The 20,255-nt window shown below is 39.9% G+C and overlaps 1 protein-coding gene across 2 annotated transcripts in view; it reads left to right on the plus strand.

Annotated features, from left to right (window-relative positions):
* FHOD3 (formin homology 2 domain containing 3) overlaps positions 1 to 20,255 on the plus strand; it is a 406,597-nt gene that overhangs the window by 31,540 nt on the left and 354,802 nt on the right. For both annotated transcript variants that reach the window (XM_075704917.1, XM_075704918.1), the window contains exon 2: positions 2,723 to 2,829. In XM_075704917.1, coding sequence (XP_075561032.1) covers positions 2,723 to 2,829 — 107 coding nt within the window. The remainder of the gene's footprint in view (positions 1 to 2,722; positions 2,830 to 20,255) is intronic.

A 20,255-nucleotide genomic window follows, 5' to 3' on the forward strand; every position in this document is an offset into this window, starting at 1 on the left:
TCTGTGTGTACACATTCGAGAGAAGAAAAAAAATTTTTTGGCAAGACTCAGTGTTAAGTAATGGAAATAAAAGATACTGCTGTTTCTCCCATTACCCTAACACTCCGATTAATGGATACAGTGTATAATGTACAGTGCTTTAAAGCCTGAATGAATACTATGTTCAGCTGAAACTATGGAGATGAGATGAAAATAGGTAGAATGTACTTACTCTTCTTTATTTTGTACATGAAGTACTTCCTGTTCTCATCATGCTTTTTATACACTAAAGTCATAAGATATTAGTAAAGCACAGTTCCTTTTCCCTAATTATGCAGTATAATTGGAGATCGTGGGCAAATCTCCTAATCTCCATAGTGACAGCAGAACATTTATCTAATTAGTACTTTGCCTTTTGGCATTACTTTGAATAAATTAGCATTTCATTAGATACCCTGGGCTACTGGGAGAAAGTTTCCCAGAGTAGTATTTAGTCTCTCTTCTCTAAAGAGTGTGTTTTGAATTAACATAGGTTAATAATATCCTTTGTAACTGGAAAGATACAGAATAGTAATACTGTTGTTATTCTTAATATCAGAGGGCTGTGCTTGGAGGGTCTTTGCTTTCTTTAATCCCCAGGAGTCAGAGTATGTCTCCTTTTTTGATGACTTAATCTTTCCCCAGGGGGAAAAAAAGGAAGGAAAAAAATGGAACAGGTTTGAAATACAACTTGACCTCCTCCCTCTACCCTTTCCCTTTCTCCAGGGGATGAACTTTTCTTTCAGATTACAAACATTGCAAAGTATAGTCGTGAGGACTAAGCCAAAAGTTGTGCTCTATCACTTGCTAATTATGAATGAGCTCTTCTGCAGTATTTCCAATGCAGCTAATCCAGAATAATCAAAGACTATTTGTATTCTTTTCTTGCATATATAAATCAGTGAGAGGAAACTGGGTGACTAAGTTTTGGTATTGACTGCCAGATAAGAAGTGTGGCTGCCTATTACGCTTTTCTGAACAGCTACTGGGAACCCAAACTTGGATAGGAAGTTAAAACAGGTAATTCATCAAAGATAGATCCTTCTTGATTTTCCTTCCTAGTGTTAAAAAGAGCAGAAAGAAAAATCAATGGATGTGATAAAGGGTTGTAATTTCCGTTCCTTGAGTCACTGGCTATTGCAGAATCTTGCTTACCCCTTCAAAGAGTCGTTGGATGCCAGCTGTGGCAGAAGATTGGTATGAAGTATGGTGTTAAATATTCTCCTCTTCCCAAAGTGGCCTTTGCAGCAGGGACGTACCTTTCCACCACCATTGTCATGGTTGCCTTTTGGTAGATAAGAGGCATGCAAAGCACCTGCCAGTTTGTTTTGCCAAATCCAAAAGAATGAAACATCTTCTGTTTGGCAGGCCAGTCTGAGACTGGCTATCAGGCTGGATTTTGTGCCTAGTAGCACAACACATCTGGGGCTTACAGTATTTGTGAACTTGAAACCGGTTACAAAAGAACCCCCAGTGTGGTGTTGACACATGAAGGTCCACAGCAGCCTGTCCAGCTGGGTTCAGTGATGGCAGTGTCTCTGCTTCTGGTCTGGGTTCTCCAGGCTGTCCAAGGCAGATGGTCACTTACTCCCTAGTGGTGAGGTAGGACAACCCTGTACTTTCACCTGCCCTTTGGTAAATGTTTTCTTGTTTCCCTGCCCTGGGAAAGCTTTTTTCCTGATTCCTTGTGATTTGACACTGTGTTATCTCATGGTGAGAGAGGAGCTCATGTTACTTCCTAGCTCTTCCCTCAGGCTTCTTCAGTTACCCCTCTCAATCCAGTAATTATTTTGTATTCCTGTGTGATAAGTTAAGCCAGAGTTTTGGGGTGGATCTTCCTAGACCTTCTCCTGTGATGAGCTCCCCATAAAAAACCCCAGAAAATTCCTTTTCTAACTTTGATCAAGTCTAGGGTTTTTTTTTTTAACACAGCTGGAATAATTAATGGAAAACTTGAAGACAGGCTGGAAATAAAAGAGGGTTTATTAATTGCTCTCTTCCTTTTCAGCATCATTGCAGGCAGGTTCCTGCTTTCAGGTCTGGTCCTTGGTTACCTCAGTACCTTTGTAGGCAGTTGGTACATGTGTCCAGTCCTCCCCCCAGTGCCTAGGAAGGTCTTCCCTGCAACCTCTGAGGCAGGCTAGTGCCTGGCCCTAAAATGAGAACACCGGAAAATCTGAGTCTTGGTTGACTGCAGTCCCCTTGCTGAAGGACCCTAACTCTTGTCTGCCACACTTTGCACTGTCCTTTGGCTGTATTCTTCCTCACTGGGGATGCTCAGTAGCTCATGAAACAGCTGCTGCTTCTGTCCACCTCCATCCAGAGGCCCAGAAATTCAAATGTACTGTAAGAACAGAGAACAGTCATTCATATCCTAGACATGCAGTTAAATTACCTTCTCTTGCCTTATAGGATTCTAAAGGCACTGTGATAAAATCCTGTAATCTCCTTCTGTATGTTCAAATAAATAAATCCCTCTGTGTTTGTTAGTTGTGTTGATATTGTTGTGACCAAGCGTGGTCTAGTGAACATGGACTTGGGATTGCATAAATTGCTGAACAGCACCCATTTTCTTATCCAGTCCCTACATATGGTTTGCTTTAGGGACGTCTTGTCTGGGGACCCAGAAAATGGAAAGGCAATCTTAGAGGTATGTTAGAGAGAATGACTGCTGTAATCTAATGATCTGAATTTTGTTCTACAGCTTGATGACTGCACCCTGCAATTGTCTCACAATGGTACCTATCTGGATCTAGAATCGACTCTAGCAGAACAAAGAGATGAATTGGAAGGCTTCCAGGAGGATGCTGGGTAAGTAAATGTTTACTAAATTTAGATAAATAAGCATATTTATCCAGAAGCATTGAGGTTTTGGGAGTGTGTCTGGTTAACTTGGTACGTTCAGGCCAGCGTAGGAACAGAAAAGATAAAATTGTGTAAGCACATATGTTTCCCCCTTTCCGTGATTAAGAATTTTATGACTTTTCTATTTACGTTCACTCTTACGGTTTCTCTAAAAGAAGATGGCATACTGTAAGAAGCCTGTCAAGATGGATGTCTTGACTAGTCTAGCACTTGATAAATGAGGGTGGTTTGTTCTGAGAACTCAGAGATCTTTCTTATACGATAATAGTTGGTGTAGAACATTATATTGGAGTGGTGCTCCTGAAGTTATAAACTTCAGGATTTTCAAAAATTTCTTTGTGCCTTGAGATTTGAGTCCTCCTTTTATATTCTTGGAGAAAAGACTTGTACTGATTTCTTTTTTACTCCAGGAATGGATTTAGTCAGCCTGGGAGGGTGGGGTATGTGTGGTGGTAGTGGTGTTTTTTGATATTCTCCTCTCTTACTTACTTTTTTTTTTTCTTTTCTTTTTTTTTTTTTTTTTTTTAAATTATGCTGGCACACATGGATTGCTATGACACGGCTTTCCATATACCATCTCTGATGAGAACTGAAAGTGAAAACAAAAGCTAGCAGCAACGTTTGTCTGTGTGAATGCATGTATAAAATTTGATTTTTAGAAGAATCTTTTTTTCTGGGAGTTTTAGGTGATTGTCTTGTTTAAGATATAAAATGAACAGAGAGTCTAGAGCTATTTTTGCCTTGCTGGTTGCTATATTGGACTGGATAGTTGTAATGAATTTTATGGGTGTGTTTTGGCATGGACTTCATGCATGTGAGTAATGTCGCTGTGCCAGAAGGAAATTAACTGCATTCTGAATTGGTCAGGGCTTGTTAACAGTAAGAGATGTAGCCCTTTTGCTGATACTGGTTTCTCTACTTCTTGTAATAGCTGTCTTGTCTGTGTTTGATGAATACTTCTTACAAATTTAAACTGTGCCTCTGAAGATTATTTTATGTGGAGAAGAATTTTAAATAATATGTGATAGATACTCATGTGTGTGCATTTCTGTATGTCATCTTCATACATACCAGTTTTGGGCATGTTTTTATGAAGCATAGAATCACAGAATGCTTTGGGTTGGAAGGGACCTTTAGAGGTCATCTAGCCCAACCCCCCTGCAGTGAGCAGGGACAGCTTTAACCAGATCAGGTTGCTCAGAGCCCCGTCCAACCTGACCTTGAATGTTGCCAGGCATGGGGCCTCCACTACCTCTCTGGGCAACCCGTTCCAGTGCTTCATTGGAAGATAAAGAAAGTGTTCTTCTGTTAGAAATTAAAATAGAAGAAAGTTCTTCAATACACAGAGTAGCCAATACAGCTGAGCTGAGCCTCCCTTCCTATGCAATAGGAGTGTTGAGTGTAGAAGTTGATCTAGTCTTCAGTTTTATGCAGAGGTGATAAAAATTGATGCAAAGAACAGCAAGTTCTTATTTCCAGCTAACTTTATAATTAGTTGAAAGCAAGTAAGATGAAGGAAAACTTTCTTTTTTGATAGTTTTTTGTAGTAGTATGCACGAGTTGTTAATTTACACTTCCTTTCCTTTGCATCGATGTCTCTGTGATAATACGAGTAGTTTTAACTTCATTGTCTTTGATACCCCACAGTGGCATTCCCAAGCAATTCAGCAAGCCAGAGATTGGTTGGTGCTTTTCCTGCCAGACTTTCCACTTGAAATGGCAAGCTACCTTCCACCTTGTTTTAACTTCTGCTTCCTTTGGGCACATAATATCAATTATATGAATTGTTCCTGAAACATGATTCTAATTTTCTGTGTGGTGGCTACCCTAGGAAAAATACCCAAACATGTGGAACTAACTGTGCTGCTTGGAATTACATGTCTACTGTTGTTCTGAGCTCAAAAATCAGGTTATGTTTTGTGTACTTTGCATGTGTGCACAGGCCTCCTCTGAATTGCCCAACCTATTGTCAGTTGAGTAATTGCTTCTTCCAATGGCTTGTCCTGCCAGCTAATGTGAAGTCTGCTGGGAGGTCCTTCATTCCTCTGGAAAGATGAATAGGGAGGTATGAAACTAGGTGTATTAAGGTACATCACAAAAGCTTGGGCTACAAATTGTTATGGCAATTATCTTTTGAAAAGGGTTTTGTGAAATGAAAGAGAACGACTTTCATGTCTGTTGTTGTCATGTATGTAACCCTGACCTTCACTGGTCTTTGCCCTGCTCTCTGAAGTTGTCCCTCTGGTAATTGTGGGTCAATAGGAAGTGCCATGTTTCCACGTTTCAGCTCCCTGCCTTAGGTGCAACACCAGGACCGTCTCTTAGGTGCTGCCATTGTAGCTATTGTGACCCATGTTTCTTTGATGTCTTCCCACTATAGTCCCCCTTCAGACTATGCTTTCTTACCTTTATGATAAATTATGCAGGCAGCAGTAGTTGCAAAAGGCTGAAGTGGTGAGAATGGAGGGAAGGAAGAATGAGGGGTGTGTTGAGGAGTAAATCACTGAGTGAACCACAGATGAGCACAAGATGACACATGTGCCCTGCTGCAGAGGGAAGAGGGGATGATTGCCTGAGGGGATGCTCCCCTCAGCACCTCTGCTGAAGCACATGTAGGTACAAGCGGTATACTTCCCTTGGATAATCCTAGCTTGTGTTTGACCTGCCGTACTGCCTAAGGACACGGGGGTTGTGCTTTAACTTACTTGTGAGGCTGGGGCTTTTTGGTTCCATCTCCCCTACACACACAACCCCAGTAACTTGCAGGTTGAAGCCCTGAAATCCTAGCATTTTGCTCTGCTGTGGGGGGATGCAGCTCAGTGAAGTACAAAACCTTGCATTTAGGAGTAATTGGCTAGAGGACAAGCAGGTACTGTCCACGAAGAAAACGAAAGAAGGGGAATACCTGACTTGTCAGATCCTTCCCTGCCAAGCTGCTGACGTTTTGTGGAATGGTGAGCTGAAAGCAGGTCAGTGATTATGGTGCTGTGAAAAAGGTAAGGGGCGTCCTAGGGTATAAAGGAGGTATTTGACCAGTGAAATGCAATGAACTTGGTATCTTCAGTACTGGTGAGGCTTCTGCTGGATTTCTCCATCCCATTTTTGTCCATGTTTCAAGAGAGAAGAGGAACGAGAACAACCAGAACTTTAGGAGTCTGTGAGATGGCTTCCCTTTGTGACTTTGTAACATCATCACTTCAGAGTAAATGCAACTCCTGTGATGTTATCCAGAAAAAAAAGAATATTCTAGACATAGGGTAGCAAATGCAATCAGGAATGTCTCCCTCCATCCCATCTAGCAAACTAAACTCTGTTTTTGGGCCTTGCAGGGACCCAGATCTTTTGCCCCTGCAGAGACCAAGGTGCTGAGTTGGAGCACTCCTGAGCTGGAGCTGCTGGCTGCGGGCACTGGGGGCTTAGCAGCCTGTTGTCTGTGAGGGAATGGCCACAGAAACCGCTTAGTCTCCCTTTTTCTCCCTGGGTCATTTCAAGGTCCTGCTCTTAATCTTCAAAGGTTTAATTTTCTGAGATTAGGCTACCTTAGGACCTGCCTCTCTGCCATGCCCAGGCTGCTGTGCTTATCAGGGTCACTGAAACTTGCTGAACTCTGAATGAAGGATTTAGTAGCTGGATATTCATGGTATTTGTAAAATTCTAGATCCTAAACCATGGAAACTCCTGTTAAGAGTGACCAGAATGTCCTACAGTCTGGCTGTTTTCAGCATCTTTTTGCCAAATGTTTCCATTTGCCCAGGCAAAACTGTGAAGAATTTTTTTTTTTTTTTTTTTTCAAAAAAAAACACTGCTGAAAGGAGACTTACAAATAAACAAACCACACAGGAAACACAATCTTACAATTTTTTATTGGTGTGAGAGGCTGCAGGTATCTGTTTTCTTTTGGAAGGATTGGATGAGCATAGTGAAAAATGAGAAGTTTTCTTCAAGAGGGAAGAGGAGGATGGTGGCAGTTAGGCTGGAGGTTTATGATGTGGATGTAAATAACAGGTATAAGAAACATATGCAGTCATACACAATTTCAAATGCATCCTCCTCTATTACCGAATATAATGAAAAGAGGCTTTTGGTAGTGGCTATCCATTCCAGCAGAATCCAAACTTGGGTTTAGGGAAGGAGAAAACCCAACACACATGCTCTCGTAGCCTGTAGGGCTAACTCTGAGCAAAATGTGGACAGGGAGGGGACTGTTTTCCTGTGTCCACAGCTCTTGCTCCTGTCATTTGCACCTTTGGGAATATCTGTTGGATTCAGCAGAATTGGATCATTTCTATATGGGGCTTTTTTTGGGACAGTGAGGATGAACAGCTGGCTGAGCAATAAGGCTGGCCCTGCAGAAAGTGTTGCGACCAGGAAACAGGTCAGTAAGAGCATGTAGGAAACTGCCTTTCTTTTCAAGTCTGGCATGTATTCATGGTTTGTTTGCTTTTTTTGTGGGTGCTTTTTTGGGTTTGTGGGTTTTTTTTACACACACACACACACACACACACACACCCACACCCCAGGTTACTTTGTAGATGCTTAATTGTGTGAGGAGGTAACATGGAAGTAGTTTAGGTGGGCTGGCTGTTTTGTTAAGGTGCCTGTGACAGGTAATGCTCTTTTCATTTGTTTACTTGTGATTTTATAGAGCGAGCAAGAATTGTCAAGAAGTTTATATATTTAAATTACCATAAAATTGCCCAAGTTCTTTTTATGGGCATGTCTTAACAGGCCCTAATGGTAGCCCACAAGGTAACACAGTCCTAAACTGCAGAACACAAAAGCTTCTTCAGACAGCACACTGTTAGCAATGGAGATTTCCTCGGGGAATATGTTTTCAAGACTTCTCTTCAGCAAATAGATTGTTTTAAAGTCCTTCTGGCAAATCACTTCAGCGCTGATGGTTTTGCATTCCTTCTAGACACCCTGTCCCAGGCCATTTTTGCTGGGTGGGTCCTGTTTAAGTTGGATGCCAGACATTTTCCCTCTTGATACTGGTGTTCATTCTGGGCTCAATTCAGAATCTATTGCGGGCAATGGAGTCTGGCAGGGAACTTTAATATTCTTTTCCTGCTTTTTTTTTTTTCTGGCTTAGACTTTGTGATTAGCATAATTGTGAGAATGAAAACTTCGTCACTTTTTTTACGTGAGGACGTTGGGGATCCATTTGAAGGTTAACTTGGTTTTGTCTAATAAAACTGATGTGGCTCATTTCTTGAAGCAGTACTGCAAACTAGCAGATCCTATGCTGATTTTGTATTGGTTTGGACAGAGTGTATTAGTTCACTGTTGGAAGATGCTCTCAACTTATGACAGCCTTCTCTCTGTGTTTTGTCTTGATGTCATTTCCATAATGTTTCTCAGGTTAAACAGCAAGAAAAATAAGGGAGGTGCCTGTGGGAGATTGTCATGGTGTTACTGCAAACAGTAGAGACTGTGACTGCTCATAGCAATGATTTACTCATGTTTTGAAAAATGCATTAGTTCATCTGAATATTTTGACTTCTGTGACACTTAGTTATTACTCTGACCAAATGCTGAATCTGAAAAATGTAATGGATGGTCACAATAAAAACATGCAACAAAGCAAAAAAAAAACCCCAAACCAACCCCCTACCAAAACAGAATACCCCAACAACAAACAAAAAACCCCAATCAAGACAAGCTTCTTCCTATCGAGAAGACTGAATTAGTTTAGGAAGCTGGTGCGCACTTAGAGCAGGTGGGGTGTGGAAGCCTTTCTTGTGTTTTGCTTAAGGTGCTTTTTATATGTCACGTATTGTCATCTGTACTTATCCAGGGGCAAGGACCAGAAGGGCTCAGAACTGTAGAAGAACATGATGTTGCGTGGGGCTGAGCCACAGAGTGACTTGAATGATGCTGCTTTTGATCTCAGCTCTCTTGGGCCTTGAATAGCCTGGTATGTTCAAGGACTTCCCGAAGTGGAACCCTCCTGCTGTCTCTCATGCTCTTTCGTTAGAGTCTAGATGTATTCAGACTGTCATTTAGCTGAGAGGTTATGGTAAATTTTGGAAGGTATAAGAATTTCTACAGGGTAGCAGTGTTCCAGTCTATAATGTATCCGATTAAGATGTTGAACCATGTTTTGAAGTGAATGATTAGTTAAAACTTTACTGTTGCAAAATAAATGGCCATAAAGATTAAGTTTTCACGTTTCTAATTAAATAAATTGGGGTTTTGGGTGGCTAAGTTGGTGCTTTTTTTAATTGCCTCCCTCCCAAATTTTGAGGACAATAGTTATTACTACCTACATTTTCAAAACTTTATGCAGCTTTTTAACTTAATTTTTAATCCTAATAAAATGTCTTTGTTTATAAAAGAAAAAAATCATTAGGTAGAATGTTGAAATTAATCTTTAGGTGGAACTGTAGAAATTAATTTTCATAGTTATCTTGCAATATTTCTTGACGGCAAAATGAAATAAAATAACAGGTCCACTTTCCCTGCCTCAGAACAATACGCAAGGCATCTCTGAATGTTCATGCTTCTAGAGCGTGTAATCAAGAATAATTAAGCAAATGTGCATGTATTTCATAGAGCCTGACAAGTGAGACATGTGACTTTGAAGCGTGTGCCCTTGAAGTAGGATGGAGGCAATTAACACTTCAATGTTCCACCATGGAAATTATTGACCTGTTAGGAGATAAGGATTTCTTGTCAGTGGATCTTCTTGACAAGATATACTGTGAAGATGATGGTTGTCAAATTAAGCTTTTTCTACTAGTAGTAAAATGCTACTACCTTTGTAGTTAAAGAATGAATACTGTTGTATGAATGTAAAATGTGTTTAGAAAACAAGCATCTGAATAAATAATAGCAAACTTGAATAAATTTTACTGCAGACCAAGGCTTGTTTTCTGATGTACTCTCAGCTTTAAAGCTGGCTTGACGGTGTGGAAGTAAATCTTCTGTATATATCTAGGTCACAGACTACCAACTACTTTGCTCACACCAGAAGACACAAAATGCAAGATCTGTCTGGGCTTGTAGAAAGAACCTGTGGTCACCTAATTTGGTGGGCTGGCCAGGAAGGAGCTGGAGGTTGGCAGTAAGCACAGAAATTACAGCGATCACAAGTACCTGTGGTCTGTAGTTGAAGCCTGGGGACATCAAACGGGGGTGCAGTTAATGCACCTTACAACTTCATTCCTGTTGAGACAGAGAACCCGCAGGCAAGTGGCTTAGAAATAAGTTATGAGTGACTGTGTAGTCTTACTTTCAGTGGTGTGTTGATGTGTCCTTCAAAGGGAATCGGAGTTGTTTTTGCCCTTCTCTCGGCACTCCCAGTCTTCCGAGCTGTGCCATGCTCCTTCCAGCTGAGAAGGAGCCAACATCCATAGTGGTGCCTTCCCCAGATTGGACGAGGCAGCAGGTCATTGCTTCATGAGCCCTTCCCCCTCTGCACAGTTTTGGTTTTCGGAGAGCAGGAGCCTGGAATCGGCAGACCTGACTGGGGCAGGTCATGGGCAGCTCTTGGAGTTGATGCTTGTGAAATGCCAACCGACCCAGTCATCTTACTGCATGCGTCTGGGAGTAGTGTCAAAAGCTCACGCAGGCTTTTGAGGTGTGGGACAGTACCTCAAATCCCAAGCACTAAAATGTTCTGCGGTCTGGTTTTGTCCTGTGGTTTTTTTTGTGGGTGTTTCTTCAGTGAGGGTGTTTTTCTGTTGGGTTTCTTTTGCGAGCTTGACTCATGATTTTATAGCTTGTGGTTGTCAGTACTGAAACAGCTGTGTCTCCTTCTCCCCCACTTTGCCCTAGAGTTTACTCACAGCTTTCTGTTGTTGAGGGGGAAAAAAAAAAAATCTACATCTGTACCAAGGTATTTGTGGAAACATTTGAAGATCGGCTATTTTTGAATTTTAGTGATTACCACTGGCAAGTGAAAGCAATAAGAGTGCTTTTCTTCAAAAATGATTTCCATTGCAAAATGTATTGCAAAAATACTGTTGTGCTTAGCTCTCTCCCAGCCCATTACATACCAAATACTGCGCCAAACCAAAAAGTGTGTGAATAATTCTTACAGTTTTTCCTAGAACAATCTTTTTTTAAGATAATCTAATTTGGCATTCAGGTTTACATCTGAAAATAGCTGAAGAGTCCAATATTTTAGGGTGGAAATGTAAATAAAACCATTTTAAAACATCTGGCATCAGCTGTTTCTATATTTAAAACCATTTAATTTTATTAACATTGAAGCTCCTTAATAGCTGTGTTTGCACTCTCCCCTCCTCTTTGATAATGAGTTTACAAGCTAAGTGAGCAGCTCTCAAGGGCTGGAAATGTATTTCTCTTCAATTTGGAAGGAGGAAATCCCTTCCTCTCTCCATAAACAGATCATCTGTGGGGCTTCAGGTAGGGCTGCCAGAAAGTGCTGTAGGACTGCTCTGAACTCAACTCCTGTTGTGAGTAAAACCATCTATTTGAGGATCTATACCTCAAACACCACCGCCACCTGGTGCACCCACTGTCTGCTGGTAGCAAATGGATGTAGAACTGCAGCATAAATGCCTGGAGCATGCAGGCAGCTGAATGAGTTTGTGCTGGGTAATTAGCAAAAGCTGTGAACTTGCCACACTTCCACAGCAGCTATTCATGTGCATGCTCCCTACCCTGTGGTAGGCACAAAGTAGATTTGTGTAGGCAAGCTCACACTCTGTTTATCCCATGGGAATTCATCGGTCTGTATGCTTGGGGGGTGTGTGTGTGTTGATTTGTTTTACCACTGACTAAACTAAGGTAATAATCCACTTCTGATAAAAATAAGTGTCTCCAATTTAACCTCCAGTGCTGAACTAACAGCTTAAGCCACTGCAAATCTGTGACTAGCGCAGGATCTCCAGTAATGAAGCCATGAAAACTAGTGACTTCTGCAGGGTTAAGACCACAGCAGTACAGCAAAATAGTAATTTATTTCACATTTACTGCTCAGTAATTGTGCTTGCTAGCAAAAGCATTGATGGCCCAGCAATAAATGCAAAGCCCATTTCCTAAATGGAATTAATATGGAGAAATAAGTGGCCTGAGGGCAAAGTGTTATATTTAAGAACTTGTATGTCAAGTTATGAAGGAGCCCTTGCCAAATATGATGCTGATGGAAAACTTCCAAAAAGCAGAGGGAGACCCAAAGCAACATATTGATCAATGCAAAGTAGAATTTATTTTCAGGTACTTATATTTACATACACACATGCATGTTCTACTACAAAGTAGGACAGTTTTAAAATAGTTCTTGCTGAGTCTGGTTAAACTGATTGCATCCTGAGAAAGGGCATAATTGGCCAATTAAGCCAGTAGGACATCTCTTTGAAATGTGTTTTGTGTCACTTTGGGAAATCTCTTCTTCAGGTTGTTATCTTTTTAGTGTAATCAATTACATGGTAAATCATAAAAGATAGTGGTTTTTTTCCTCAAGGTATGATGAGAATGATTTCTAGTAGAAGGGGAAAGTTTATGAAAAATTATTGAAGCTACTTTTTTCCAAACTACTTAAGTCAGGCTTTTGATTATTTTAATTATGAAAAAATTAGAGCGCTTTTTGATACTATAAGTAAGAGTTAGGATCTTTGTGAGAATAAAGTGATTGTGCAGGTGCCCTTTGCTTCTGCTCTGTAACTGTGGAATTTTTCTAATGAAGTTGGTCTGGCACTTTGTTTTCCTGGAACCAAAACTGTGGGTCCCACAATGTGGCTGGGACCACCAGAGGAACCCTTTGCCTGAAGACGTGGAAGCTTCAAGTGACCCAGCTGGGGGACATTCATTGATTATACTTTCCTCCTTGCCCCTTTGTCCTGTAGGCTCTCAATACTGATTTTTTAGGGTTTTTTAAGGCATTTGTTGATCCAAGTGCAAGGAGGTTTTAAATGAAAATCCAAATGTAACATGAACTTCAAGTGTAGATGATAGCAAAACCACACTGCTACTGACAGCAGTGGGAAATACATAACCTAAGAATTGGAAAGCATTGGTCAAGTGACATGTCATCTTTTCAGAAGAATGCGATGTAAGGTTGACAAGAAGTCAGGAAACAAGCCTTCTGTTCTTGTGTTTTACCCAGAAGCAATATTATTGTTAAAATAGCACTTCTAATGCAAATCTCTTTGCCATTTGCCAACTCACAAAGTTTGTGTTTTCTTAATGCAAAAACATAAGGTGGAGATTTAACTGATCATGCCATTAGTGTTTCACAAAATGACAGGATAAATTTCCTGCTGAAAACAGTTATATACGGGTTGAGCTTTTGGGATGAGAAGGGACACAGCTTTGTTCATGAATAAGGACAGCTCTTGAAAAATGGTTACTTGCTGACTGTGAAGGCTGCAGTCAGCCCTCAGTCAGCATTTTAGGGGCTGTTAGAAGGTTATTGTTTTAATGTGTGGAAATTGAGCCATTAACAACTGAAAAATAACCAGTATGATGATTCAGAAAGTTAGGGGTAGGGGGTGGGAAGGGGATTCTCATTTCCCAGCTTCTGAGGTTTGCTTGCACAGAAACTACTTAAAAAGGACAAATGGAACAAATGTTCCCTCGTTTTAACTTGCTGCATTTCACGGTGTGTAAAAGTGATTAATTGTCTTTTGGCAAAAATCACTGCCTTGTGGTGAGGTACACAGAAGGCTCCACCCAGACATTTACTGACATACACTTAGAATACATTACTAATAAATAATTAGGCACTATTAACGTGGCTTGTAACGCATACTTGGTGAATCCCTTGAATGTTTCACTCACCCCTTTTGAGTGTCTCATTTTCTTCCCCCTTCTCCTTCCATCCTATTTAATTTCCATTTAAAAAGTGGGGAAAAAAGGATGAAAACAGGATGAAAACTCTGCCTAATAAATATTGTGCTTGGGAAGAGTAGGTGGATATAAAAGCCCAGTGCCTTGTAGTGACAGTCTGTATGTAGTCCTTATTTGCACAGTTGCACAGGCAAGGGTGTGTCAACCAGGGTGCTCTTCCTTTCCTTGGCATTCGCAGGTAACTTTTTGCACGGTACATAGGTTGTTAGTAGGGAATGAGGCAGTTAATTGTTAAACTCATGTTGGCAAACACAGAACATAATATTGGAATAATCCGCAGGGGAAAAAAACCACGTGCAAGTCTCGGCATACTTTGTTCCTTTGCATACTGTTGCTTACACTAATAATCTGCAAGATTTTGCCTGCCCAGTTTTTGCTTAGGGAATATGACATTGGGATTATTTCTACCTGGATTAGTCAAGTTTTGTTTTGTTTTGTTTTTTAATGACGAGTGAACAGGCATCTGAATAGTCTGTTTACTTATTTTTATCCACTCTTGTCAAATGATTGTTACTTTAGTAAATGTGTTATGGTCCAGGAATGCTCTGAATAAAACCACTATGTTAAATGATTAGATGACTTGCAAGTGTATTGCAAGAACAGGATGCAGACACATTCTGACTTCATGCTAGGTTTTTAGGTGGAAAAACTGAGGTAAGAAAGGAAAGTCCACTCACTTCATTTGAAGATGAGTGTGTGTGTTTGCCTCCAACTGCCTGTTGTGTACCAGAAAGGGTCACTAGAGCTGTCATCCATTTGAAGTGTAATGGAGGTGAATCTTAAGATTTAAAAGACTTTTTTAAAATTTATTTTATTTTCTGAGCTCCTTTGTTTCCATTATTCAATGCAAATAACATGAGCTTGAACATGACAGTTAGATTGCTGGATGGTGATCTGTGAAGAACTTCAAAAAGGTTATTTGTTTGGATAAGATTTTCGGATGACTTTCAGAGAGATTAGTAATTCCTCTCTCCACGCACATGTGTGTTTTCACTCTTTCTCAAAATATTTGGCTTTTATACAACATATTTTTAAAGTGTCAGAATTTTTTTTGCATCTCTTGAGTCTGCAGTTGAGTGGAGAAGCATATTGCATCGAAACTGCAGTCAAACTGTATCTTAACAGCTTTGAAATCAAAGCCTAGGATTTATGCTGTCTGATTAATAGCAGGTTAAGAAACACTTTCCTTATTGTGTGTGTGCTGGCTTGCAGATCTTTTTCAGGGAAAACCTGATAGACTTGAGTGCTTGAACTCTGGCAAAAATTTCATCCCTTACGCATTCAACAAGGAATAGTTTGTTTTCCACTACTGATGTGGAGTACCTTAAACTATGAAGCGACTGACTGTGAGGCAGTACCCCATCGCAGAAGCATTTTCCATTCGCTGAGAGGCGTGTGTAAGTGAAGATGGAAATGCATAGATGCTGAAATGAAAATGTGAAAGCCAGTTGCAAAAATAATGCACTTTAGAGTGTCTCTGTTGCCATGCATTTGTTTCTGGTGGCATACTGTTGTCCCCACTTCTCGCTTCTGCGGGAGTTCATGGCTTCTTGAGCTTATGGATTGTTGTTGGATGCTGTTCTCATTAAGCTACTCCTCTTGAAAAACATATACGTGATTACTGTAGAAGGCTGATGGTCCACCAAGAAAGCCAAGTGCTATGAGAGGCTTTAAGAAAATGTGAAGCCTGTATTAGGTATGTGTGCTTTGAAAGCTTTCCACTAAGCAGGATCTGTGTTCGGTAGGTTTTCCTAAGGGTTAGGTTCTTACATCAGGCAGAAGTAGATTTAGAATTGTTAGAGGATAAGTTTTCAGGTTAGGCTGGCTTTATACGCTGTCCAAGTCTGAAAACATTTTCAGTGTTTATTATGAATTGGTAGATTTACTCAATTAATAAGCTGAGGTTGGTTTTCATCCAGCCTATGCCATCTTTGGGATAAACAGGCAACAGCCCATGCTGTTACTTCAGCATGATTCAGTAACCTGTTGTGTTTGCTTTGCTAGTGGTCATGAAGGACAATGAAAATACCTGATTCTTTCAAGAGAGGCTTGGGACGAGGTAAACTGATGCCTGGTTGATCTCATGCCACCAACCTGGAGTTGGCCTTTCTTTGAGCGATTTACTGGTATTGAACCTAATAACAGTGTGAAAGAGTGATTATGGAGGGGGGTTTGAAGGCTGGGTGGTGGGAAACATTCCTGGGTAATAACAATTGACACTAATAAAAATGCAAGGTGCCCATAGTGTTTGCCAGTATCTGTCTTCACTTTTTTTTCCCTAATTTGGTGAAACTGAAGAGAGTGACCCTTTATCTAACATATAAGTTTTCACGTAGAGTTTCACAAGTTACATGCTGGCAGCAAACATGAGCCAATTGCTCTTTACAGTGCTCCCCTGAAGCAGGATGAGGAAGAGTGGGTGTGAGGAGGGAGGATGTAAGCTGTGCTGTTAGCCCAGCACAGCAGAGCAATGGGAAAGATAAGATCCGTGCTCTGGACCTCCAAACTTGGAATCCCTTTGCTGCTGTTGCTAGTTTAAATTTAAACTTTTAGAATTTGTTGTTGTTGTTTGTGATTACCTTTTTACAATTCAGGTATCTGTGCTACAGATTTTTTTTTTTTTTTTTTTTGAGCAAGTATTAAGAAAAGTAGGTTTGCTTGACAGCTGACTATGTTGCTAGAGAGTGTTATTAAAATCCTTGGAGCTGATCTGTTGCTGTGCTTATAGACCTGTGGCTTTTTCCATGGTTGTAGAAAGTATCATGTAGAAAGCAAAACAGAAGGAGCCCAGAAGGGTGTATCATGACCTGTTCTCGTAGAATGGGTGATACCCAAACTTGCAATTATCTCCTCTTAATGAGATATTAAGTAATCATTAAGAAAGCTTGAAAAGTGATTTTCTTACCTCAGTTTTAAATGATAAAATACTGTGTTTTCAGAAGCATGAGATTCTTTTAAAAGAAACTACATTTATTGAATTGAAATACCTAGGCCTTAGGCAAAATGTTAGGAGGTCTGAATGGTTGCCTGTCCTGAAAGAAAGGTTTGTTGGGAAAGAAAGAAAACATTGAAATAGAAAATGTATGCTAATTGATGCATTCTCCTATCGTACAAAAATGAACTTTGACAGGGAAGTGACTGTGGTCTTCTTGCTAATAACTGGGTATTTACATAAAACCCCCATTTTTGATACCAGTGACTCTTCAGTATAGATCTGAGGAGGAGGGATGTTTGTGTCCTAATAAAACAGACTCCCTTAAGAATTCCTTTCAAAGTTTCCTTGAGACATTAAGAGGAAAACTGTGGAGGGGTTGTGTGTTTGTGGTGGGTTTCTTTTTTGTGTGTGTGTGCGTGTTAGAGGTTTTTTTTTGTTTTTGCTTGTTTGTTCGTTCGTTCTTTGTTTTTCTCCCCTTAATGCAACAGTCTTCAGTATTTCTCTTCTGGTCAAGGAATTGCTAGGCTCAAGCCTAGGCTTTACTTTGGAACAAGTAACTATTTAAGATAGCCAGTCTAGGTACTGTTTCCAAAGTGTGATATAAATTAAGTTTTGGAAACATGTAATTGAGTGAAACTATTTGTAATATAGTACATAAACAATGGCAAAGTAAAGCATTTATATTCCAGATGACTGGCAGTCGGTGAGCTGTTGGCACATGTTTATTTACATGGACTTATTAGAGAAGTCAAATATAGAAAACATTCTGGATCATGGTAACTCCAAAGACTAGAAGTTAATCTAGTAGCAATAATGATTCTGATATCAACATAGGTGTCAACAGAATCTGATATCAGCACAATATGTGAAATTTACCTACTCTACTGCTGTTAAATTGCAGCTATTAAATTAACTCTATTAAATACTTTTTTTTAATAAATACCAGCTACTCGCACTCACTAGAACATACTTTTTTTTTTTTTTTTTAAAAGTCATACCAAGTAAACTACAAGCTTTAGTTAAGAGTAGAATACAGGCTTAGTTACATGCATAGGTTTTGGTTTTAATAAATGAAGCCTGTTTGTTTGAAATAATTTTCCCCAGTATATTTTTGAACCTTTTTTGGTTTTAATGCAAATGCCCTGTCTGTCCCACAGCACCCTCTCTCCCCGCCCAGCTATCAGGACAAACTCGCCCACAGGCATGCTTTTTAATGCTATTTGGCCAGTAGTTCATGAAGCTATGAAATCATGGATGCATTTAAAGTTACCCCTTTTTTTTGGCATTTATTATTATAAGGTGCTTGCCACTAAATTGGTGTGTGTGGAATCATGGATGTAACAGTTTTCAGAGGTGATCTTCCTTTTGCAAAAATGTTATTCATGCTGCGTGATAGTCAAAAGCATTCAGGAGGGAATTGCATAATTTTTGGTGTTTTACATGTTACTAGTCTTATTGTAAATAGCTTCTGTGTGGGAAATCTGGTATGTCTTAACCCCATTAAATGCCTCTGCAGTGAGTTTTCATCTTGTGTAATTTCTGGGGTTTGAATGTTACTGATTTTGGTAGACCGGAAAAGTTGGCAATGTGACCAATGGGAGAGAAGAATAAAAATTCATGTTTGTGTGTGTGAGAATTTTCTGTGTTATGAAGTATATAGTTGGGGCAATGCTGTAGAACAGAACTTGTAGAAAAGAGCTTGCTCTAAATTTTGCTTTAAATTTTCAGGGCTCTTTGTAGGGAGGTGAGGTAGAGAGGGAAGTAGCACCACTGTTGAAGCTTGGAGAATTACCAAAAAAAAAATACTGTTTCTATTGAGGAATGTCATGCATTAGACTTTTAGAAAAGAGGGAAAAACTGTGTTAAATTATAATGAGCCTGAATCTCAACAAGGGTTATAATGGTGCTGATGTCTTAGGTCCTTGTGTTCCTTCACTCTCTTTCTCATGACAGAGCAGTACTTGCTGTCCAGTTCTTCCAGCAGATCACCACAGACCTGTAGATTTCAGCAGAGAGCTGGCAAAGTCAGCATCCACTGTACCCTGCAGACTGCTGAAGCACTAAAGAATACCATGATAATAATGACTGTTATGTGTTACTTTAAGACATTAGCAATTTCTTTTAGTTGATTGATTGGTTATTCAGGATGGGAGGAATAATATGGTTGATTATGTAGGTTTCCTTTTTCTTTGCTAACTTGAGCGAAGTAGATCTGGGTTATCCCTTTACAATTACTGTTCTGAGATAACAAAGCAAACTCTATTCAATTTTTCCATTTTCTGATTTTGTCATCTTGGAGGACTTGTGTATGTCAGGAGTACCAGAGTTCAGAAGTCTGGTTGATTAGGACCCTGAAATTTATGTTGAGGTGAAAGAAAGGCAATTAGAAGGCTGGAATAGTTTGATAAGCTGAGCGTTGGAATTTTGACGTTAGAGCAGCTCAGTTTTGGATCCCAGAGGGGTTATAAAGTGGTCCTTCATCCAGCTAGTGGGAGTTTTGGGAATCATAGAATCGTTGAGTTTGGAAAAGACCTTTAAGATCATCCAGTCCAACGTGTAGAAACAGGACTGTGTACTTCCTGTGTAGCACTTCTAGCTTCTGCTGTATGAATAGTCACTTCAGAGAAGAGGCAAAGCCATCTAATGGAATCAAATCCAGTTGACAGCATAACCAAAAGTGACTGTCAGTAGCAGAATGTGTGCTGAAGATCTTTTTGTATTTCATGGCGAGCTGGGGTCCGGTTCTGTTCCTTCATTCTGCAATACCTGGTTGCTGTTAACCAGAAGCTAGACAAATGTGTCATTTGTATATTTACAATGGGATTTTTAATGAATTACAAAAGAGTAATAGTTTGTCTTCAAAGCTGTTACCACAAACTGCTTCACAGAAATAGAAAGAGGGGACATCAGAGGTGGGATGGATTCTAACACTTCCATTGCTGTCAAAAATAGCTTGAAAGTGTGGCAAAAACTTCTTATTAAGGGGACATATCTACCAAAATGTCATCAATGTTGTTTTTAGCCTCCAGTTATTGCAACAATAAAATACCCTATACACTTCCGACTCTTTATAGATACTTGCTGAAATTAAACCAGAAGTGATACGCTGTTTTATATTTTTTCTGTAGTTTGAAGTACTTGCTGATATCTTGGGGATTTTGGTCGTTGACAAATTAGAGTCCTGAATTCTGTGGAAATAAGATGGGTTATGTAATAGGCTGCAAATGGGTATTATGGATGGTGTAGGGCAAGGATGACAATGGTTTATATAGTTGAATTTCAACATAACAGCCACATCTCAGGAAGGCTTCAAAGCATACCTTTACATGTGCTGAAGGCTTGGAATAAGTTCCTCTACTATATGTCTCACACCAGTACCTAGGAAGTCAAGTTGTGGATATAGTATCCAGCTTTTCCATCTGTGTATGGATGTACAGGTGGCAAAACATTGGGCTTTTTCCTTCCCCACCTCTCTACAGGGACATCAGGGGTTTTTTTTTTCTGCAAATTCCATATGTTTCTATGCTTTCTGGAATACATGCCAGGGCTAATTCTATCCTTAATGCTCTCTCTGTGGTACCAAGAATTGGTAATTAGTCTGCCTGCTCCTTAGTCAATA

This window comes from Pelecanus crispus, chromosome 2 (assembly GCF_030463565.1).
Source record: "Pelecanus crispus isolate bPelCri1 chromosome 2, bPelCri1.pri, whole genome shotgun sequence".
Taxonomy (NCBI): Eukaryota; Metazoa; Chordata; class Aves; order Pelecaniformes; family Pelecanidae; genus Pelecanus; species Pelecanus crispus.